The 24,289-nt window shown below is 38.5% G+C and overlaps 2 protein-coding genes across 2 annotated transcripts; one reads left to right on the top strand and one right to left on the bottom strand.

The window, feature by feature from the left end:
• The first annotated feature begins 582 nt into the window (after window positions 1-582).
• Window positions 583-2,471, top strand: LOC144712189 (uncharacterized). The gene is made up of 2 exons (XM_078586390.1): window positions 583-1,428; window positions 1,563-2,471. The coding sequence occupies exons 1-2, from the start codon at window positions 1,316-1,318 to the stop codon at window positions 2,194-2,196; spliced, it is 747 nt and encodes a 248-aa protein (XP_078442516.1). The 5' UTR covers window positions 583-1,315; the 3' UTR covers window positions 2,197-2,471.
• A 4,962-nt stretch (window positions 2,472-7,433) lies between these two features.
• LOC144711928 (uncharacterized) lies at window positions 7,434-9,914 on the bottom strand. Its single transcript, XM_078586082.1, has 3 exons — window positions 8,948-9,914; window positions 8,455-8,549; window positions 7,434-8,321 (listed from the first exon to the last, which is right to left on the bottom strand). Exons 1-3 carry the CDS (start codon window positions 9,125-9,127, stop codon window positions 7,688-7,690), a joined length of 909 nt encoding a protein of 302 aa, XP_078442208.1. The 5' UTR covers window positions 9,128-9,914; the 3' UTR covers window positions 7,434-7,687.
• Window positions 9,915-24,289: the final 14,375 nt, after the last annotated feature.

The raw sequence follows: 24,289 nt of genomic DNA, 5'->3' as shown, positions 1-24,289 counted from the left end.
CCACGGGTATTTCCTATCGTTACCCGCCAGGGTTCCGTCACTGTGACAAATTGAATGACGGATGACGTTCATGGTTCCTTAGTGGGATATACATATATATTTTTTGCGCCTTTCTATTTACCAACGCACTAGTGGAGTTTCTTCAGCAAAGAATCTGCCACGTTGCCCTCACTGTACTGTACTGGCAACCGACACTTCAAATTCCTTTCATAGGTTTAGTACGCTATTTATTCCCTGGTGGGTCTGAACTTGAAAAACCGGAAAAACTGGAATCAATGTATTGAATGGCTATGTACGGAAACGGAACACCAGGCCATGCCGGGAGTTGGCTTAGAAGAATGCCCCAACTGTTCACGGATTCGTGTAAATCAGTCAACCCAGGAAGACTTGAAGCCGTATGATTAATAGCGTCTCCAGAATGCCTACAGGCGATAAACGGCCAGGATTTGCTGCTCAAATAATCCTTATCGCGGCACTAATTTGAGAAGAGAACGCAACAGAGGGTGAAAGAATTCGTGCATGGGAGGGAAACACGAAGGAAAATACTAACGGAAAATATAATATCTATGGGTTGTATGTAGCAGTTTCCGCAACTCTTCGGGGGCCCTAAACCCACCTCCTCCGGGAGAAGATTTGCCTCGCTTCTTCGTCATTCTTCTTCTCTCCTGTCGTCGTTCTCGTGCTTCTCCGCTCGCCCAAAGGGGCGAGTATTGTCGACGGGGATCTTCTACAGACATTGATATTTAACGTGGAGATGAGAATAAGGAAGCATGCGACGAGGTCCATGGCGTCTCCGCCGATCCCAACCCTATTTACCGCGAGCCATGGTGGAGCAAAGACTGCAGGGGCAGTTCGCGACGTAAAGGCGGGATTGTGCCGGCTGAATCAATCCCCCTGGGAAGCGCTTTCTCCCATGCCGGCAGAAACCTTGGAGGTCAGATCTGATTTGCTTGAATTGTGGGAATGCTCGACGCTCGCCGAGATCTTCTTCATTAGGATTCTGCTGGGAGCTTCGAGTTCATATTTCGTGGCTCTCCACTCTAGGGTTTTCCTCTGCCGATATTGAGAATCTCTGGAATGATCGATGAGATAAATTAATTGTCTCTCGCGGTATTTCACTTTTCGTCCTGGTATTCTTGTTCCGCGTTTTGGATTTTGGCACGCAGAAGAGCGTTGGAATTTGTCGAGCGCAAGGGTGGAATATAGATTCGTTCGCGTCTTTAGAATCAGTTTTTTTTTCGCGAGAGCAGATACGCTCATTATTAGGGTTCATGTATCGTCCTAAAGTCTTTCCCTCTTGCTTTCACGCCTCCGCATGCGGCATTCACTTCAGTTCCAAAGCAAGGAGGGAGAAGACAAGGACGGGCTTGTCCGGACTTTAACAGTGGCTGAATCGAGACATTTTCAAACTCACGGATCAAAATCCAGGTGCGCAAAAAAATAATCCTAACCCTAAGTTCACCGCTCCAGGTTCCGATTAGAGTGATCGAGGAAGCAAGGAGCTTTCCAGGATGATAGCCCGTCATCAATATAATAATGCTTCGGATGGTGATTCTTGTCAGCCTCTCATCGTCGGAGCAACCCGAGAAGACGAGTTCGCCGGAGAAGTTGGCCCGCCCGAAAACCCCGCGAGGAAAAACGATGAGTCAAACGACGAAGGGTCTCAGGCCATTGAAAAGTCATGGGGAGATCGACGTGAAGGAGGAGGTGCTCTCTCCCGCTTTCGCATCGAGAACGATCGTCGGCGATAATCTCTGCACGCGCGTCCATTCGCATGCGCCCGTCGAAGATAACATGAAGACGATTAACAATAAGAAGACGAACATGAAGATGAAAAATAAGAAGCAGCAGCAGCGGGGAAGAGAGGATTGCGGGGAGATGTGCAGCAGAAAGGGGAAGCCAGGGTTGTGGAGAAGTACTCATTCCTCCGATATCTACGTCTATTATTCTGGCTTTGGGCCGGACAGGGGAAAACGGAGAAGAAGGGTCAGTCCGGGAATGAGCTCGGAACCCGGTGGCGATGGCTGCGCTGGTCTTGTCCGCGATCTTCCTGGTCGTCGCCGGAGCGAAGACGACGACGAGGACGACGATGTTGCCGTGGACGTGGCAGGGAAGTTTGGGAATGATGCCGTCATTGAGATTAAGAGAACGGGTAGAAAGCCCATCAAAGCTCGCTCTCTCAGGTCTATTCTCTGACTGTTTTAATCGTTGACTTTATCAGAGCAGCGGGTGGGTCAGCGCTTTGAGTATTTTTTGCGAGCTGCCCGTTAACTGCGGGAGCCTCGCCGCAGCGTTCTGGATGATATCTACGCCACATTGTTTTTAAGGCGATGGGGCAGAAATCATTTCGGGCTGAGATTCTCGTTGAGCCACTAGAGAACTATTGTCTGATCTACAAGAGAAAAAACTGATCAATTTTGTGACGGCGTGGAATGAACATTTGCGCGCCGTAATAAAAACTGATATACAGAAACGCCTTATAAATTTGTATTGTAAACGTATACGATGTTCAAATAAGACTTTCCGAGAAGATATCTGTGTACGGTAATCATGCTTATAACGATAATGTTCGTCACGTTGGATGTGAAAAAGGATGATACTCATGAGTGATGTTTGCATATGATTCATATGTACAACCCCTGGACTAACTATTCTCTCTGGCGGAACCCCGAGTCGACATTTGACTATGGCCAATCTTCACTTGATAATGAAGGAGGGTGTTTGGGAGTATGGTAAAACCAAGTTATTTGATAGATATATGTCCATGTACAAACATATCTCATGATGATATACTATATTAATGTACAGAAAGATGCATGATTTGATGTAAAAGGCAGCAATATGTTCTATGTGTACGGTAGTAAAATGTAATCTTCCTTTAACGTGATACCATCCAATACGATGACCAAATATCATCTCCATACACGATAATAATGCCGAGTGCTCGTGTAGGAGACAAATCTGTGACCTTTTGTTGGGGGTGTCAGCCCCCCATTACGGGAATGTGAAGGGGGAGGGCTTGACTAGTCAAACCACAATAAAGGAAGGGGGAGTTGAAAAGTTTTAACCCCCCTCCTCTTGTCTCTTTGTGGGAATATGAAGAGGCTTCTTTGGAGAATATGAAAAGGCTCTTGGCTTTTCATATTCCAGACCTTTCAAATTCCCTGAAACTGTAATTGGCCCTCGATATGTAGAGGGAAAATCTATTCTGAAACTAAGGCATATGAGTTTTCTGTTCATTCTTCTTGTCTCTTCCTCTCTTCTCCTCTCTCTCTCTCCTTTGGTTTGTCTTCATCACTCCTTGGTGGCCGCTCCCTTGTCTTGGGAGTTTGAGGAGTTGCTCCGCAGCACCATACGAGAAGTCGTTGCCCTGCACCAAGAGCCTTGCACGTTGACGTCACGCCGGTGACGTAAAGAGGTTCTTGTTTCCTGTCTCTATACGCCGACACAGTTATCACGTCCGAGTTGATTCCGCATTTCACCGTAGCGTCTTGGGTCGTTGTTTCTCTTCAACGAGTTACAACACCTTTTCATATGATGCTCAAGAATGATACTTCTATGGGATGTTCATGTATCATTGTATAAGACGTTCACATATGGTACTCAAGGATGATGATGACATCTGATAGTAGTGCGATATGTATTGATAATACTCAAGTTGTGTATTCATTACAGACATGTAGCACGATCGTTCAAAGTCTTATATTTTCTTGCTTCCCGACATTCTAATGATGGAGGTAACCATAGTGGGGCCAGTAGTAACGAAAAGTTTAGAGTTAGGGAATGTCTCTGGCATTTAAATTCAGAAAACCAGTTCCTGCAGCTAAACAAAAATAAATTGCTCAGTTTTCTGCAATAATTTTAATGTGCATTTTATTTTCTGAATCACTTATTTTAGATGTTAATTTTTATTTTATTCAAAAGTAACAAGAGGACTTGAAAATTCCAAAAGCAAAAAATTAATAGTAAACTGAAAGACCATTATATATTTGTCTATGATTTACTATCGGAAATTTGCAAATTCAGAGTTTTGTACGCACTAGAGTCAACGATAGTTTCATTTAGCATACTTGACTAAGTCACATGGGTCACCACCAACTTCTAAATATGATGAGAAATATCAAGTGTTAGGCCATCCTATAAAGTTTTAATTACTAAATAGATATTATTTAGCAAATCTCAAGAGATAAATAGGAAAATTTTAATCAAGACGTATACTATAGATCTAGCTAAATAAAATAACGTCTAACAGAACCCCTACTAAAAATCAGACTATGAGAGTATGCCAAAAAATTATATGGACTTGATAACTATAGGTGACTATTCTAGATTCAGCTGTGTGCACTTCCAAGAAATAGAAATGAATAATCATAAGTAATTATAAAAATTAAAAGTTTAGTTTAAGTGTCAAAGGTATGACATAAGAAGGGGGTCAATTAAATCCTATAAATTATATTTCCAATGATCAAACTAACTATGTGTGATATAGTCTAGGCAATGAGATGAGGATACGGTAGAGTTTTTATTTATTTACACACCGCACACTATCATAAATGATTTTTTAGGGCATCCAGCCCAAGATGATGATGAGCCGTACCAAGTTTCTGTCAATGCCTCCCAAGAAAAACACTTTGAAATTATGTGTGACAATGATATCCATATATTTAAATTTGATGAAGCTTTGTCAAAGTTTACCCTAATACAATGACAATGCTTCACCTCCTTTTACTTATCCCTTGATGAATCCTCTACTTCAGCTTCCAAAGTATTAGCTAGTTGATCCCCAAATCCTACTATGAACTACTTAAGGTATGTATATTTAACTAATCCAAATACTCACACATATGCAAATATACTTATCCAGATATATATTGAATTATATCAAATAGCATATTTCCCAAAAGATTTTATAGGAAAACACTTCGAATGTTCAATTAAGTTTCACATTATTGAGAACACTTCCATTAACTAATCTCATTATAATATTTTTACATTATTATCTCCATCTTGTCATCTATCTTGATGCAGATTTACTCCTCACGGTCAAATTCATCACCAATTAAGATGTAAAAATCAAGATTCTTCTTTTCTTATCTGGTTGGAGCACATTTGGATATTTCATGTTGCTAAAATAAACAATCCACAAAGTCATGACAACCTCAAGTATAAGTAGTAATTTAGTGTTTGACAAGACATCAGTGAGTTTCTTTTAAACCATTCCCCATGTTGGCTATGTTCTCTTCTCTACAATTTATTATCATTCTCCTATGTTCACTTGTAACTTGTTCAATGCAAAAACAGACTTCATCCTTCTAGATTCTGTACTTATATATATATTATAAATAATAACTCTGTTAATAATAAAAAAATGTCTGAGAGATTATTCCCAAGGTCAATGTATCAGTCAAGGCCAAGTTGATATATTATAGGAATTGCAGGTCACAATGTTTTCCTCCATTTTGTTAACATTTTTTTTAACATCTAGAAAAGCTTGAACCAAAAAAAATCTAAATTCTATGGATTCAGGATGATATCAAAAAATGTGATGTTGGTATATTTATCAAAAAAAGTGTCCATAATTATTTTGGAAGGTGAGACGTCTTGCTTTTCTGTTCTAGTTTGATTCTGACCAAGAGAGAGAGAGAGAGATAGAGAGAGAGAGAGAGAGAGAGAGAGAGAGAAAGAGAGAGAAAGAAAAAGATCTGAAATTATGGCAATGAAAGGGGCATTATATTAATTCTCACAACCATCAAATAGCCAAATGGATTATTATGACACATAAAGTAGGTAAGTATCCTTATTTAATTTTTGCCCTCTCTATTCACAATTTTGACATTTGTTCCAAAGACCTTAAATAATGCAATATAGCTGTTATATAATAATTTGGCTCAAAAAAATTCCAGATAAATTTTGTTATTTTTTGAAAATTTTTATTTAAAAAGTTTAAAAATCATTTTATGTTTCTGTATTTATTCACAAAAAATTTGATGAATTATGATTTAAATATCCAATATGGACACGTGTATTCACTGCAACAATATAATACCAATGTATAATCCAACTAGCCAGAATATTTGGTAAGTAACAGCTAAAACGTGTATAAAAATTCCTCCTTAATTGTGTGCCTATCTTTTTTACCCATTGACCTCATGGTAATATTAAGTAAAAATTAGTACATATGATTTGTATTTCAATAGCTTGTTAGATGTTGAATAGCCATTGAAAATTATTTTTCAAAATGACATGAACTATTTTTGTATTTGAATATTAATATTTATTATTATGGGCTTTATTTTTTTATATATACTTTGTCCAATCAACGTCCTCCCTTGGGTAAATATTGCAATAACATTCTCCCTTATATCAAGGGAAGTTTACATCAAGCCAAGCTAAAAGATATAAGACAGACGTAATATATAAATGTATAAATATATATATATATATATTTATTTATTTATCTTCATTAAGGTCCCATGAAATAAGAAAGATTTTTATTTACCTTATCCTGATTTTATAGAAAATGGTTACATTCGTTTTTGTGAACAAACCCCCTGGAATAAATTAAAATGGCATCACAAAAAACAGTGCCTTAAATGATTCATTGTTATCTTGAATTGATTCTTTGCTTCATGCCTTGCTTTTTTAGACTCCTGAAATTAATTATCTACTTGAAGCATATTAAACTTATCTTAAGGAAAAACAAAGCAGAACAAACTTTAATGAAACATTGGTTTCAACTGATTTAAATCTGAATATATAGAATTTTTTACTTTGTATTTTAAATTTATAAAATCTAATCATCCATATTATTTCAAGAGAATCAATTCTAAAAAAATATTGAGGTAGAAAAATGAATAGGTTATATTCATACACATTCTTTTTAATCAAGATAAGATACTTGAATTAAGATACATCTTGAAAAGGATACCTTTTAATAATATTAGAGAGGTTGAATTTAAAGAAACATGTGAAATGTTGAGCTGAGTTGCATTGAGTTGAGGATGAGATATTTGGAGTGAGATAAAGAAACATAATGTAATGAGAGTTGTGGAAGCTAATTTATTTTAAAAAATAGTGGTAAACACTTTTGTGTAAGAGAACAAATTAGATTGAAATTGAGAAAACCACTAAGGTTTTATCAGTTATAAGAATTACTATTTGGGATAAGGGTTGGGTTATAATTAGTAGTTTTCGATATATTAATATAAAACTATTCGATCTTTGCAGACTCTAGCCCAAGCTCCAAGGATATAACTAGCTTTGAAGGAAGACCAGTAAACATACAAACATTAAACCAGGGTTTGGCCAACATATGCAGTTAGTGAACAAGAAGGTTACACCGAAAGACCGCTAGTGTGTTGGATTGTCCAATCAATTGCATAAAACCCATATAAATTCAACTATTGTGGGGAACGCTCTACTGATGCTGCCAAAAGATAAATTAGGCCAAAATAGCTCTGTGCAGATTCATTTCTCCCCTACTCAAGACTTGAGGAAATATCTTCCACAACTGAAGATCAGCCCAAAAGAATTTCTGCCATATCGCCTTAGAAACAATGTGGCGTAGATATCGAGGAGAACGGCGCGACGCGGCTGCCCCAAGTTAATGGGCAGCTGGTCAACTTGCTGGCAAAGAATACTCAAAGCCCTGAACCCCTCCCTTTGATAAAGTCAACGATCATAACAGTCAGAGAATAGACCTGAGGGAGCGAGCTTTGATGGGCTTTCGACCCGTCCTTTTAATCTCAATGACAGCATCATTGCTAAACTCCCCTGCCAAGGCCACGGCAACGTCATCGTCCTCGTCGTCTTCTTCGCTCCGACAAGGACCAGGAAGATTGCGGACAAGACCAGCGTCGCCTTCGCCCCCAGGCTCCGAGCTCCTTCTCAAACTGCCCCTTCTTCTCCGTTTTCCACGGTCCGGCCCGAAGCCAGAATAATAGACGTAGATATCGGGCGACTGGATACTCTTCCTCAACCCAGCTTTCCTCTTGCCGCTTCTCATCCCCTCAAGATCCTCTTTTTCCCGCTGTTGTTGCTTCTTATTTTTCATCTTCTGGCTCGTCTTCTTATTGTTGATCGTCCTCATTTGATCTTCGACAGGCGCATGCAACTCGACGTGCGTGCAGAGATTATCGCCGACGACCTTTCCCGACGCGGAAGCGGAAGAGAGCCCCTCCTCTTTCGCGTCGATCTCACCATGTCTTTTCAATAGCCTGAGACCCTTCTTCGTTTGACTCATCTTTTTTCCTCGCGGGGTTTTCGGGCGGGCCAACTTCTCCGGCGAACTCGTCTTCGCGGGTTCCACTGACGAAGAGACTCTGACAAGAATTATCATCCGCAGCATTATTACTTTGACGATGGGCTATGATCCTGGAAAAATCCTTGCTCCCTTGGCCGCTAAAATATCGAAGCCTGGAGCGGAGAAGTTAGGGTTAGGAATATTTTTCGCACCTGGATGCGGATCCGGGTGTTTGTAAATCTCTCCATTGGGCCGCTGTTAAAGTCCGCACGACCGCGTCCTTGTCTTCTCCCTCCTTGCTTTGGAGCTGAAGTGAATGTGGCATGCGGAGGCGTGGAAGCAAAAGGGAAAGACGTTAGGACGAAACATGAACCCTAATAATGAGCGTATCTGCTCTCGCGGAAAAACTGATTCTATAGACGCGATCAAATCTATAATTCACCCTTTCGCTAGACAAATTCCAACGATCTTCTGCGTGCCAAAATACAAATCGCGGAACAAGAATAACAGGAGGAAAAGGTTGAAACACCGCGAGAGTCAATTTATTGATGGCATCGATCATTTCATAGATTCTCAATATCGGCAGAGGAAAACCCTAGAGTGGAAAGACACGAAATATGAACTCGAAGATCCCAGCTGAATCCTAACGAAGAAGATCTCGGCGAGCGTCGAGCATTCCCACAATTCAAGCAAATCGGATCTGACCTCGAAGGTTTCTGCAGGCATGGGAGAAAGCGCATCCCAGGGGGATCGATTCAGCCGGCAAACGCCCCTCTTTACGTCGCGAACCGCCTCTGCATTCTTAGCTCGACCGTGGCCCGCGGTAAATAGGGTCGGGATCGGCGGAGATGCTATGGACCTCGTCGCATGCTTCCTTATTCTCATCGGCACGTTAAATGTCGATGTTTGTAGATGACCCCCGTCGACGGTTATCGTTCCTCGGGAGAGCGGAGTAGCACGAGAACGACGATAGGAGAGAAGGAGAAGGACGAAGAAGCGAGACAAATCTTCGCCTTCGATAGATGGATTTTGGGCCCCCGAAGAGTTGCTGAAACTGCTACGTATAACCCATATATATATTATGTTTTCCGTTTTATTATTTTCCTTCGTGTTTCCCTCCCCTTCACGTCTTCTTCCAGCCCCCCTCTGTTGCGTTTTCTTCTCAAATTAGCGCGGGGAAAAGGATTACTGATTAGAAAATCCTGGTCGTTTATCGTCTGTGACATTTTGGAGACACTATTGATCATGCGGCCAGATGACCAGCTCCATGGACGGGGCTTCCAGCCTTCTCGTGTTGACCGATTTACATATGTGGCTGCTACGCATGCTCAAGGAACGGAGTTGTTGCGCAGTCTTCGGTGAACGAGAATGAGATTGTTGGACTATGAATGAGGAAATCAGATTTACAAGACGTATAGTTCGCAATATTCTTGTTTGGGGTCTCTTGTTCACCAATTGAGCGCTATAGATAGTTGGCCGAGGGGATAACAGAGCTGCTGCGGAAAACAGATATGGAGAGGTTTCTGACAATCGTGGAGTTGGAAGAAGGTGCTTGCATGAAGTATGGGAGGAAGTACGCGGCAGCGTTGGCGACGAAGACGAGAATGTCTCAACCCGAGGCGGAAAGTTCCTCGATATTGCATAACCGCCTTCTCAAGCTCCCTTGATTCTATCCTTGTGTAAAGATTATGGCCATCGATTTATAGAGTTTATTTTTATCTTCATGACGTCAAAGGTAATTTTATATTCATTATTTTCTATTTCTCTATTCGGGAGACTTTTACTATAACTCTACAAGAGAGTCAATGTTAACATATTATATTCGGCTCCAAGTTGGATGGAACGGGACCGAACGGCTGTCAGTTGAATAATCCGTTCATTAGGTTCACCATCAGTCAAAGTTTGTTACCGTCACTACTTCATCAGTCCCGTACCGTCGTCATTCGTCCCCGACCAAGAACGGAACGGATGATGGATTACATTGATGACAAAATAGACGAAATAGACAGACAGAAAGAGAGCACGCGCGCGAGCGAGAGAGGGAGAGAGACAGAAAGAGAGCGAGTACGAGGATGAGAGACAGAGGGACGGAGAGAGAGAAAGAGAGCGAGAGTGAAAGAGATAGAGAGACAGAGAGAGGGCGAACGAACGAGGGAAAGAAAGGAGAGAGACAAAGAAAAGAGCGAGTGATGGAATGGGAGAGAGAGAGAACACGAGTGAAAGAGGTAGAAAGACAGAGACAGAGAGAGAACGAGCGAACGAGGTAGAGAGACAGAAAGAGAACGAGCGAACGAGGTAGAGAGACAGAAAGAGAACGAGCGAACGAGGTAGGGAGACAGAAAGCGAACGAGCGAACGAGGTAGAGAGACAGAAAGAGAACAAGCGAATGAGGTAGAGAGACAGAAAGAGAACACGCGAACGAGGTAGAGAGACAGAAAGAGAACAAGCGAACGAGGTAGAGAGACAGAAAGAGAACGAGCGAACAAGGTAGAGAGACAGAGAGAGAACGAGGTAGGGAGACAGAGAGACTGATAGCGAGGGAGAGAGATATAAAGATCGCACCTCGCTTTGAGAGATTGAAGAAAGAGAGAGAGAGAAAGAAAGAAGAAGAAAGAAGAGAGAGAGAGAAAGAGAGAGGCAGGGACACAAGGCCGTAATTAGATCTCTATTTCCCCATAAAAATTAACATCGATATTGGTTAGTATTTATACTCTCTAACGACTTTAGGGTACTTGTTTAATTACTATTGGCTATGTCATATTAAAGTTCCTATTGGCTGTCCCGCTGGCGAGTTTCCTCCGTTACTCCACTAGTTCTTCTTGTTTCGTCTTCACCCCCCTTCAAGCGCAACGGCCGCTCCTGGACGTTGAGCTTGCTCCGTAGCGGAAGAAACCGAGTTTTCAGCAGTGGTTTAGTCAGAGCATCTGCGAGCTGTTCATCCCCTCGGATGAATTTGACTCTGATATTTTTGGCAGCCACTTGCTCACGTACAAAATGAAAATCAATTTCTACATGCTTAGCTCTCGCATGAAAAACTGAATTGGCCGCCAAATAAGTAGCCCCAATGTTATCACACCACAATATTGGACTATGATCAGACTGAATTTGAATTTCCTTTAGAATGGATTGAATCCATAAAATCTTGGCAGCGCAATTTGCCAGCGCCTTATATTCGGCTTCCATGCTTCAACGTGCTAAGGTTTGTTGTTTCTTGGAACTCCATGAAATAAGGTTTTTACCCAATAAATAATAGAAAATCACTCATAGACCTTCTATCTGTTTAATTTCCAGCCCAATCAGCATCACTAAAGGCAATTAAAGTAAGATCTGGATAGTTATATATATGAAGTCCATGATGAACCGTTCCTTTCAAATGTCAAAGTAAATGTTTGAGAAATTGCCAATCACCAACTGTTGGTGAATGCATTTTCTGGCAGGCCTTGTTTACTGCCAATGCAATGTCTGATATTGCAATGCACCAGTAGTCTGCCTATAGATTGTTCCATCAGTGAGTGGAGTATCCAAGTCAACAGATCCTGAAATAGTACATGGTGTAGGAAGCGGTTTGCAGTTATCCATTTTTGTTCGTTCAAGAATGGATAAGATATATTTAGATTGGGTTAAAAAATAGTCGTTACCTTGTTGTAGAAACTCAATACCCAAGAAAAATCAAGCAGGCCCTAAGTCTTTTATTGCAAATTCAAAGTGCAATTGAGTTACAACATTACTGATATCGAGAGTATTGTGCCCCAGAACTAAAATATCATCGACATAAATCAAAATGAAAAGTGGATTAGGCATAAATTTGAAAAACAAAGATGTATCTGTCTTTGAACCAACAAAACCAAGTTGCAGTAACTTAGTTGTGAGTTTGGTAAACCAAGCTCGTGGAAACTGTTTTAAATCGTAAATTGACTTATTTAAATGACATACATGATTAGGAAAGATTTCATTTTTAAAGCCTGGTGGTTGTTCCATAAAGATGGTTTCATGTAAGTCACCATTAAGGAAGGCATTTGATACGTCTAATTGATGAATATGCCAATTCTCACTAACTGCAAGAGATAACATGAGTCTAATTGTTGTATGTTTAATTACTGGACTAAATGTTTAGTTAAAATCAAAGCCCTCTTATTGGTTGTAACCATTTCCAACCAAGCAAGCTTTGTATCTTTCTATTTCTCCAGATGGTTTGTATTTTAATTTATAGATCCATTTACACCCAAAAATATGAAAATGTGGATCACGAGGTACCAATGTCCATGTGTTGTTCCTCATGAGAGCTTGAAATTCTAAAGTCATGTCCTGCATCCAATTTAGATTTTTGGATGCAGTAGTAAATGAAGTAGGTTACGATAGGTTTATTTTGTTAATATGTAAACAGGATGGAATTGGATATCGCACAGAACACATGAATAGTTCTTTAGGACCAGAAGTTTGATCATCATAAACATCTGCCAAATTCTTTGTTTTCAATTTGATATTTGATTCAGGGGTATAATCAAACTTTGAAATAATATCTGGATATTTCTTAGCAAGTACATCCGGATAATATTTCTGCGTTTTGGCAAGAGAAGAACTTATTAAGTCATTTGGTTCTTCTCTTAGCCTTGACTTGGCAGAATCCAAGAGCTGATCAGCTGGCGAGTTAAGGACTTGCAAGCTAGGAGGAATACTCCTAACTGAGGATGAATATACATTTTCAGAATTCTTAAGTGCTTCCGGTGGTATGTGATCATTTGTGTGATCAGATACTAAGTTGGAAGTCGAGAGGGATTTTGACAAATTATGGTTAAAAGACTGATCCTTAGGAGAAGAATTAAAAAACTTTGATGGAAAAGAACTTAAAATGCCTTCAGATGGATTTTTCTCATATCTATTAAACGGAAAGGAATCTTCATAAAACACAGTATGGTGAGAGATGTAGAGTTTACCTGTCCAGAGAGACGTACATCTGTAACCGTGGTGCATCGAGCTATATCCCAAAAATATACAAGTTTCTGATCTATCTTCAAGCTTGTTATGAGCATATGGTTTGAGATATGGATAACATAAACAGCCAAAGGTTCTCAAGAAATTATAGTTAGGAATTAATTTAAATAACACTTCATATGGCAATTTATTATTAAGAATAGGAGCAATAAGTTGATTAATAAGAAAAACAGCAGTGGCAACAGCTTCATCCCAAAAATATTTTGGCATGTTAGCATGTTTTAATAATGCAAGAGAGGTCTCAATAATATGGTGGTGTTTTCTTTCAGCAGTTCCATTCTGCTCACGTGTATGGGGGCAGGACACCCTGTGTATGATCCCATTATTCTTTAAATAAGAATTTAACGATTAGATTGTACATACTTAATAGTTGCATTTAGTTGTTTTTCTACATGATTCTTAAATTCAATAAAAAAGAGTAGAGATCACTTTTTTCATGAGAGGATAAATCCATGAATATTTGCTGAAATCATCGATAAAAACAACATAATAAGAAAAACCTGATCGAGATAAAACAGGGGAAGGTCCCCATAAATCTGAGTGAATAATGTCTAAGCATTTACTGGACAAGTGATTAGTAGGCGCAAAAGGTAATTTGTGAGATTTAGCTAGATTGCATGATTCACATATGAATTTAGAAGTGCAAGGAAAAACTGGAAGACCAAATTTATTTAAAATAGAGTTCAAAATACGAAATTGAGGGTGACCAAGATGAGAGTGCCATGTCTCTGAGGATGCTTTTTCCCCAGCAAACACATTTTGAGAGATCCTGATTATCAAGATGATACAGTCCATTTCTAACCGTCCCTTTAAGTAGAACTTGATGGGTTGCATTGTCCTTCACAAGACACTAAAAATCGTGAAATTTGATAAAAACACTATTATCTTTAGTAAATTTACCAATGGATAAGATCTTCAAACCTGAGCCGTTACCTATTTGGAGTTGATCATTCTGAGTATATGGCTCCGATTGAGACAAATTATAATGGTCTGCTGTAACGTGGTGTGTTGCTCCACTATCATGGTACCATTCTTGGTTTTCCATTAAGAATGCATGTGCATTTGTTTGTGAGATTTATTTTCTTGGCATTGGATTCTGAAATTCTAGACATTCTCTTGCTCTATGCCCGAATTAGAAGCATATCTGACATCTGGGTTGAAATCTCTAATTTCTTCCTCTTCCAAGTCCTCTGTTTTGGAAATTGAATCTATTTGGGCCAAAAAATTTTCTCTAGTAGCTGTATCCTGGTTGGCCTTTCTGAATCTGCAGATTGTTAGCCATTAGTGTAAAGGAATTCCTTTCCTCGTCTTGTTCATAAACAATAAAAGCATCATGCGACTTAAGATGGGCCACAATTTCATCAAATTTCATATGATAAAGATTCGCATTGATGCTGACTACAAATTGAGAGTATGCAGACCCCAATCCTCTTAAGAATTTGTAGATAATCGACGATTCATCCACAGGGTGACCCATTTGTTCTAAAGATTCTACCACTTCCTTAAAGTGCTTAATGTAATCCTCACACTGAGTGTACCTTTCTTCATGTTGTGAAATTTCCGTTGAAGCTCCATGACTTGAGATTGATTCCAGCCCATGAAGGTGTTTTCCAAGCTTTCCCAGGCTTCTCGTGAGGACTTTTCCTTTCTAATGTATGGACGTACTGTCTCTAAAATAGTTTGGTGAAGGAATCCCAGGACTTGTTGATCTGTTCTCCACCATTTCTTGAATTCAGAATTTTCGACCATGCTTCCTTGGGCATCTACAATCAAAACTGGAGGAGATATTCCATGTATGAATTTCATACCTGTACAATACTGGTAGCATTGAGCTTTTCCACATCTGATAATTCTCGATGTTCAGACACAGATTGATTATGATTCTAGGGGGTATCGCGACATCATGAGGGTAATTGCCGCCGAGCTTTCTTGAGCCATCTTGATCGCCAAACCTGGCTCTGATACCATGTAAAGATCGCACCTCACTTTGAGAGATTGAATAGAGAGAGAGAGAGAAAGAAAGAAGAAGAAAGAAGAGAGAGAGAGAGAGAAAGAGAGAGACAGGGACACAAGGCCGTAATTAAATGTCTATTTCCCCATAAAAATTAACATTGACATTTGTTAGTATTTATATGATATAAGGTGATACTATATTTAGTAAGTATTTAAATCATAGCCATTTTATCTGGTATAACATCCTAGATCGTCCGATCCATTTTAATCATAGCCGTTATAACTAGTATAACGGCTATGTCTTGTTATAATTGTGACCGTTGAATCCTATCTATGTTTCACCCTGTCTATGTTTAATACTATCCTATGTTTGAACTTATCTGTTTCCTATTCATCTACACTCTAACGAGTGTAGGGTGCTTTTTTAATTACTATTGGCTATGTCTTATTAAAGTTCCTATTGGCTGTCCCGCTGGGCGAGTTTCCTCCGTTACTCCATTGGTTCTTCTTGTTTAGTCTTCAAGAGATATAGAATGAGAGCGAATGGGAGAGGGAGGGAGAGACAGAGAGAGGAGAAAGATAAAGGGAAGCGAGAGCGGGGGAACGAGAGAGAGAGAGAGAGAGAGACAAAGAGAAAGAGTGAAACAGAGAGAGGGTAAAACAAGACAGGGTATAAGAGAGAGAACGACCGAGAGAGACAGAAATAGACAGAGGGACACAGAGAGAGAAAGATAGACAGAGGGACACAGAGAGAGGGAGAGAAAGAGAGAGACAGAGATAGATAGAGGGAGACGGAGAGAGAGAGAGAGATAGACAGAGGGAGACAGAAAGAGAGAGAAAGAGACAGAGAGATAGATAGAGGGAGACAGAGAGATAGATAAAGAGACAGAGAGCTAGACAGAGGGACACAGGAAGACAGAGAAAGAGACAGACAGAAAGAGAAAGAGAGAGAGATAGACAGAGGGAGGCAGAGAGAGAGAAAGAGAGATAGAGATAGATAGACAGAGGGAGACAGAAAGAGAGAGAAAGAGACAGAGAGATAGACAAAGGGAGACAGAAAGAGAGAGAAAGAGATAGAGAGATAGATAGAGGGAGACAAAAAGAGAGAGAAAGAGACAGAGAGATAGATAGAGGGAGACAGAAAGAGAGAGAAAGAGACAGAGAGATAGATAGAGGGAGACAGAGAAAGAGAGAGAAAGAGGCAGAGATATAAACAGAGGGAGATGGAGAGAGAGAGACAAAGAGAGACAAAGAGAGAGATAGATAGAGGGAGAGATAGATAGAGGGAGACAGAGAGAGAGGGAGAGAGAGAGACAGAGAGAGCTGTAGAGGAGTTTTACTCTGCACTCTCAGCACCGTGTCAGCAGAAGCCAGACAATCAGACTTGTTATAACATTAGTCTAGTAAGAAAATGACACTAGGACTTGTTTATCATTAGGACTAGTTTATCTTACGCTCGCTAAAGTGATCTAGCAGTTAGGATAAAATATAGGAGAATATAGGCTGACATGATAAAACATACTTAGGAAAAGATTGACGGATATGATTAAATACAGTTAGGAGAAGATAGATGGATATGATCGATTCTTGATATGACCGTTATGATTGTTGTAATGGTCAAGATCAGTTTAGCAAACTAACATTTATATTGTCACACACATATTCTATAAATACCAACTAATGCACATATTTTAAAAGTGTGGAAATACAACGATCTTAATCTATGGTCTATTCTCTATCCTCTCTTTCTCTCTCTCTCTCTCCCTCACACACACAAAAAAAAATTCTACTTCTTTCATATCTCTCTAGTGTACTTCTGGGAACTCCAACCAATTCACTTTCCAGATCAAGCAAGCGCACGAGCAAGCAAGAGAGAAAGAGCGAGTGATCCAGGGAGAGGGGGAAATAAAAGAGCGAGGAAAGCAGAGAGAGAGAGAGAAAAAGAGAGATGGAGACAGATTTAGGGAATGAGAGAGAGTGAGTGAGGAAGAGAGAGAGAAAGAGAGAGATGGAGACAGAGTTAGGGAATGAGAAAGAGTGAGCAAGGAAGAGAGAGAGAAAGAGAGAGATGGAGACAGAGATAGGGAGCAAGAAAAAGTGAGTGTGAGGAGAGAGCAAGAGAGAGAGAGAGAGATGAAGAGAGCGAGGGAGAGAGAGAGATGAAGAGCGAGCAAGGAAGAGAGAGTGAGGGAGAGAATAAGAGAGAGGGGGAGAGAGTACCTGGTCAGCCTCCATATCAGCACCTTGTTGACCGGTAGGACTTTTAATTCAGACTAGGGAATAAAAATTGAGCACTTACCCCTGTACTCGTTATGAGAATTAGCTGCTAGGATTCACCATACGTATAAAGATAGATAGGATCAAAGATAGACGACGAGGATTAAATCTAGATAGGAAACAATTTCAACTGCTCAGATTTCATCTTAGTATAGCAGTTATATTTAGGTATAATGACCAGGATTATAGAAACTTAATATTACAATGGCTATTATACAAATATAAATACAAACAAGCTTTGTAAGATTACTTTGTAGAGAATACAAATATTTTACCTGATTTGGCACTCCCTCTCTCTCTCCATGCTCTCTTCTTCCTTCTCTCACCTCTTTTTGTTCTCGAGAGAGAGTGGTTCTTTACAGGGTAGCAGAGCATCGGTGGTGTCAAGATGAGAGAGGCTAAATTTGCAGCCCTATTTCTTCCTCCAGATTCGTTAACAAGAATTGTATGACAACCATGGGACAAGTACTAGTGGTAATTGCGCCAGGATCAATGGTCTGTCTAAAACTCAATAATGAGAACTATCAGATGTGGAGAAGTGCAATGTTACCTCTGCTCATAAGGGCATGATCTAGTGAACTTTATAGAAGATTTTCCACCCCAATCTCCATTCCAGATGATCAAGGTAACACAATTGGGAATCCTTTTTTTAAGAAATGGTGGATAACATATGCACAAGTCTTGGGATATAACAGTTAAGTCATCAAATTATCTCGTAATCCTTTAATCCTGACATTAGCAAAGGTAAGTCAACATAAGAAGCCTGAAAAGAATCTAGATAGTGCATTACTGGATGGAATCAAGCAATGTTAATGGAGGTTCAATGACAATTTCTCAATAAGAAGAAATGTCGGATGATGACCGATAAAAACATAAGACATGTCAGGTTTGTCATTAAATCATTAGAATTAGTTGGACAGCAAGGTAATGAAGCATTTATAAATGTTTATTTTCTTGAGGGTGTTTGGTTCTGACATCAATTACTTAAATTTTGATGAAATTTTGACAAATCTGAAAGCTCATGACACATTTCTGATGTTCTCTCAATAAGAAGGTGGAGCCCATTTTCCTCCTACATGAAATAATTCTCAAGCACAAAGACCTCAATCTTCAAACTACTTCCAATAGAGGAAATATACTCAAAATAGAAGATACTATCAGAATCAAGGATGAGAAAGGGGGAGATACCACAGGTTCCAACCATGATGTCAGCTTTGTTCACAATTTGGACATAGGGCTCAAAGAATGCCCTGCTATACATATATATATTAATGATTGGAAACAAGTGAATTCCAATAGCGCATTTTATGTGTGATCAGCTCAAGCCTACACCGTAAATTCATCAGGAAATCAAGCCTGGTGCCCAAAAAATGGGGAACTCACCATGTATTATGAATAAAAACACAACTTTTCTGCACCAAGTATATCATGGAAGTGATAATCTACAAATTGATGTTGGTACATGTTTGAAAATCTTATCTATCGACTCTTCAAAAAATTCAACATCTAATAGAACTATTTATTTGAAAGATATTTTTTTTACATGTTCATAAGATTACAAAGCACTATTTATTATTCACAAACTAATCATGGATAAACAAATCCAGTTATTATATACTTTAGAACATACCCCTGAACCAGAATTATCCTAAGAACCAAGACCCCTGATAACATGCATTTTTAGTGCCTTATAGTATTATATTTATGCGTCTTTATGCATTAAGTTACTCATATTTGCATGTTATCAAGCTTAAAATGATTAAATCTATTTTTAGAACAAATATCTGAATTTTCTATATTTTTAGGAATTTTCTAATATTATATTCTAACTGAATATAATTTTTTGAGAAAGAATATGATTTTTCTGGAATTTTTGGATATTTAATTTGGAAAGATATGATTTTTCTTATTCAAAATATATATTTATACATATTTTTTGGGCTTTTATTTGATTTAATATGAAATTTTAAGTATTTTGGTTTTTTTATGGCATAGTGTGACGTGGAGTGCGGATGCGCCGCCACGTCAGCATTGAGAAAGAGATTTTTTCTTTGTTTTTTGTCCTTTTGACATGTACATGTGGCACGGAATATGAAAATTTGCGGAATACGAAAAGCCACGGAATACGAAAAGCCATGGAATATGAAAAGCCACGGAATACAAAAAGGCATGGAATATGAAAAGCCACGGAATACAAAAAGCCACAGAATACCAAGTTCTTTGACTTCTTAACAGGCACAAACTGATGACATTGATGAAGAGAGAGAAGAAATTAAAGGCTAGGATTGCTTCAACTTCCAACGGCCATAACTTTTCATCTTCCCCTCCTCTTTCTCTCCATACCCTCTAATCTATAAATAGAGGCCTGGATCATTGTAAAAACGATCTTGAACTTTCTTCCCACTTTTGTGGGCTGATTGAAAGAGAGTGAGTTTTGAGATCCATCAAGAGTGTTCTTAGTGTCTTGGGTGTGTGGAAGAGACAAAAGAGAAGAGGGGGAGCTTACCGGCACTCGCAAATCGCCGTGATCCTGGCAGAACGTAAGGATCTAGGGTAAGTGTCTTCGCCTTACGTTGTTTCTCACCCAACATCATCGTTATCATAGTTATAGTTTCTTTTTTATCAACGTTTCATTTATCACTTCACTCACTTACGTCCCCACTCTCTCATCTCTCCATCCTTGCCATCGTACCATTCCATATCCAACCACTATCCTCGTTCATACCATAGTTCATTATCGTGTCTGTCACAATCACTTACTCTTTTATTTAAGTTAAATTAACATATAAATTAAGTACTTCTTAATCGATATCACTCGCTCATATCCTTGAATTGTGTTTTTGTCGATCGCTCATTGATCATCACTAGTTTAAGAAAGTAATTCCTTAATCATCGTTCCCTGTGGAGACGATCCGTACTCATCACTAACTACGTATTTTCAAGTACGGTCAAATATATTTTATTGAATAATCTCAATCACCAACGACGAATTTTAACCCTAAAATTGAGATTATCAACCCTTCAAGATATCTACCATCAGGATGGCATCAATAGCTCATCACATTAAAACGAGGAGTATGTTGATTCAACAAAGTTTCATTCAAAACAGTTAATTTTTTGCTTAATTGGACAGCCTATAGCCCACTGTCTTACAGCTAGCATAACTGAAATAATTGAACCTTATCATTTATGACTGCATCCAAGAATATACAGAGGACGGAAGCTATGACCACAAAGTATGGAAATAATACACAGACGTTGGTTTATAGGAATTCTAATTTCTATGTTTTTTCATGTAAATGCGTCTAGATATTAAAATGTAAACCTAGTAGAGATATGAAAAAAATACATCGCCATGAAGGTAGCTAAAGGCTACAACCATCAAGAAGGTTTCAACTTTATTGAAACATTCAACCTAGTAATAAAACATACAACTATTTACTTGCTACTAACTTAATGTGTAAGAAATAGTTGCAAGATACATCAGTTGGATGTATGAAATGCATTCTACATGGTTAATTACAGGAAACCATTTATATGGAATGACGTTGTTTAAAAAATAGACACACCTTACAAATATGTTTGTTAGCCTTTATTTTCTGATACTTGGCTTTACTTGGTCTAAAACAGATACATTGTTATTTTTAAAGTACATCATAATCCCATTTTCAATATCTTACACATAGCCCACCAGATATACCAGATGTACACACCAACAAACAATGACTGTCATGCTCTAAATCATCTACTCCACTATCTCAAAGGCTGCATCCTGTATGAATTACTACACAGTACACGTCTATGGGGCACCACCGATATGCAGGATTTTGTCCATGAAAGTAATGCTGGGGCTGGGGCTAGAACACACAGAGAATATATATATATATATATTTTATCAATGTTTTCATCTCTAATCAAGAAATTGATTTAAGGTTCTATAAATAAGATCCTTATGGCAAAAAATACAAAAACACATATCAAGTGGAACGCTTGAGATGCATATGGGCTGGAGGGAACCTTAATTTTGATTCCTGGCCTGGAAATGATAGGCGGCCACTTGCACAAGAGGTTTTCCTGAACTATTGAAGAGGAAGAGGGAAGTTTTAGGCATACATATCCCTACATATAAAATACATCATCATTTATCTCTTTCTCCTTAAATACCTTTACTGATTTTGTTCATTATTACATGTTTGATGCAAACCACCAGACTTGGGTAGTAGGAATAATCTGTGTTTTGGATAATTTAATCAATAGGATTATGAAAGGGGTTTTTAACATAAGAAAAAAAATCTCCATCTTACTTAGTTGGGGAAATATTGTGTCACAAATATACTCTTAATAGTCCCACCTTGGATATTGTTGATAGAGTTAGAATGAAATGTTTGAGATGAAAATTAGAAATATTGTTGCAGGTGTACATTTCAATACAATGAAATTTACCTCTGAAGCAGACCTATCGCACATGCAGATGATTATCAAAATTACAATTAAGTAAAAATTTCTTCATGAAGAAATGTAATCATGACACGAGGGAATTAATCACAAATATTTTGAACAGATAATTTGGAAAAAGTGGGATTTGCCAAAATATTTTTGCAAGTCCTTAATATTTATTATTGCACACAGCATGTCAGCCAAATGGATAGAGTGAAACTTAGAGATGTCCGCCTAGAGTGAAAAAGTTCTTAAATGTTATTTAGGATCAATAAGGTTAACAATAAGAGTGAACATTAATATAGATTGTATGTAAGCTGATAGACTCAAAATTAGGGTTTTAATTCATCATTCTTGGGTTTTGAGTTTAATCAATACAATTCATAAAAAATTCAGACTCATGTAAATAATGATGAGTTTGCATAGTCTCCACAGGGAATGGTGATTACATATTTAATATTCTTTAAAAAGAGATCAAACAAATGAGAAGAGATACATATACAATACATGGTAGGGAGATGAGGTAAATAGGATGTGAGCAGGCCTTATGTAATTTTTAATAAGTCTATTAATGTGAAGGATAGTAAACTGAAGAAAGTGATATAAGAGAGATGGGGAATGAAGTGATAAGGAAGAGATAAAACCATCCTTAGAGATATAAATATGTGATGATGGAAAGATTTATGTAACCAGGATGTTGGAAAGTAAAGAAAAGATGGTGATATGAAAGATGTAACACGTGATAGAAATTAGAAAGATTTGATGTGATGATATGGATTAGTTTAATGAAATGATACACCCTAGATCATTAAGTTCCTCAAGGACCATGATGCTTTGCGAGTGTCTGTAAGCTCCTACCTTTCTTTGTTGTCTTTCCTCAAACACCAACATACCAAAAACAATCTCAGTAACTCACTCTCTTTTAATAATCCCTGAACTATAGGAAATAAATTATATAGTTACACAGATCCATTCCTCAATTTATGGATCTGAGGGCATAGATGGAAATAAGAGAGCAATATCAAGATGCACTTAATTTTTCACAATGGTCATGAGCTTTCAAGTGATGAAGTTGGAGAAATCCTGGCTTCCCATTTGGTTAAATATTCTGAGGCTCATTGTTGACAGTAATATCCCTTCATATTCATCTTTTAAAAAAAAATTAGTCTTGAAATATTCCTTTTTAATAATTGGCCATAACTTTGGTGTCATCTGCCATCAATGGCTCTGAGAATGGAATCTGTCCTGAAGGGAATAAGAGAAAAAAAGGTAGCTTAATAAATACGCGTGATGTGTAGACATGTCATCACACTCCATGTCACTGCTTTTGTACTTATTTTCAATGGCACACATAAGCGCATCATTCCCATTCTAGATAATAAATTCTTCTAATGACTCCACAAATAAAGGCATAGCATAGTGATGCAGATTGCACTGCAACATCAACGTAGCGATGCAATGTAGGCCTTCCTGATTTCTTAGCTTGTTAACCAATAAATAGCATAAAATTAATTATATTTCTTGTTCCCCACAATCACATTTATTGTGTACTTATCGCACCTTTTTTCTATTTCTCTATTTCAACTTATATATTAAGAAAATGTAAAGTCAGCACTTTAACCATTGGCTACTATTGCAACATGTTTTAAGATGTCATAATGTCAAAACTGCTACTGGTCTCAATTTAACCAAAACATGGGTTACAAAAATAACATCTCACATAACCAATCAATTGGATTGAATCGATACTCAAGTAATTAATAAATATTTCATATACATAATTAATGAAATCAACCTAATAAAGGTTATTAGGTCATCGACGTTATAAACTAGACTGATATATGGGCCTTAGGGGTGACACTCACAAGGTTTTTGAACATCTATGGATATACTTAAGTTTTGAAGACTTTTGTTAATTATTCCTGAGGATAGGGACTTTTATGAAAATTTCCTCAAACAATATAAATAGAAGGGGCACCCTGATGGGGACCATCTAGCGTGGAAGACCAGTCTCAGCCAAGTCTAAGAGCAAGGGCTGAAGTGAAAGACCCAGCCTAAAAGTATTCGAGCTAGTCAATTGGTTCCCGGAGGTTGACGTTATCTTTGTTTGTGCTATTATGGCATCTTTTCTAGCTTTGAAGGCCTTGTATGCGGGCCTACGTGTTCGTATCTTTGGGCCTATGTATGGCCCCATGTGTTGGTGTGTGTGTTTCTCCTTTCCTGAGGGGTTGGGGTACCCCTCGTTGAGTTAGAGATGAAAAGGAAGTAAATTGTTTGTTTTATTTTTATTATCATTCTTTTATCTTTAGACATAGCTATGTTTTTACCACTACATGTATGGGTCATCCTTGGTGAAACCCTAACCCGCTGTCAGCGTCAGATCCTTGT

The sequence above is a fragment of the Wolffia australiana genome, chromosome 14, assembly GCF_029677425.1.
Source record: "Wolffia australiana isolate 7733 chromosome 14, ASM2967742v1".
Taxonomy (NCBI): Eukaryota; Viridiplantae; Streptophyta; class Magnoliopsida; order Alismatales; family Araceae; genus Wolffia; species Wolffia australiana.
Note: the sequence above shows the minus strand (reverse complement) of the source record. Positions and strands in the feature narration are given on the sequence as shown.

Bases quoted from the DNA above. Each gene is read 5' to 3' on its own strand.
- LOC144711928 (XM_078586082.1), bottom strand. From the start codon at position 9,127: ATGAGAATAAGGAAGCATGCGACGAGGTCCATAGCATCTCCGCCGATC. The intron at 8,550-8,947 runs GTCAGATCCGAT...CATTCACTTCAG, and splicing joins TGCCTGCAGAAACCTTCGAG to CTCCAAAGCAAGGAGGGAGA. The intron at 8,322-8,454 runs GTGCGAAAAATA...AATTCTTGTCAG, and splicing joins ACACCCGGATCCGCATCCAG to AGTCTCTTCGTCAGTGGAAC.
- LOC144712189 (XM_078586390.1), top strand. From the start codon at position 1,316: ATGCGGCATTCACTTCAGTTCCAAAGCAAGGAGGGAGAAGACAAGGAC. The intron at 1,429-1,562 runs GTGCGCAAAAAA...GATTCTTGTCAG, and splicing joins ACTCACGGATCAAAATCCAG to CCTCTCATCGTCGGAGCAAC.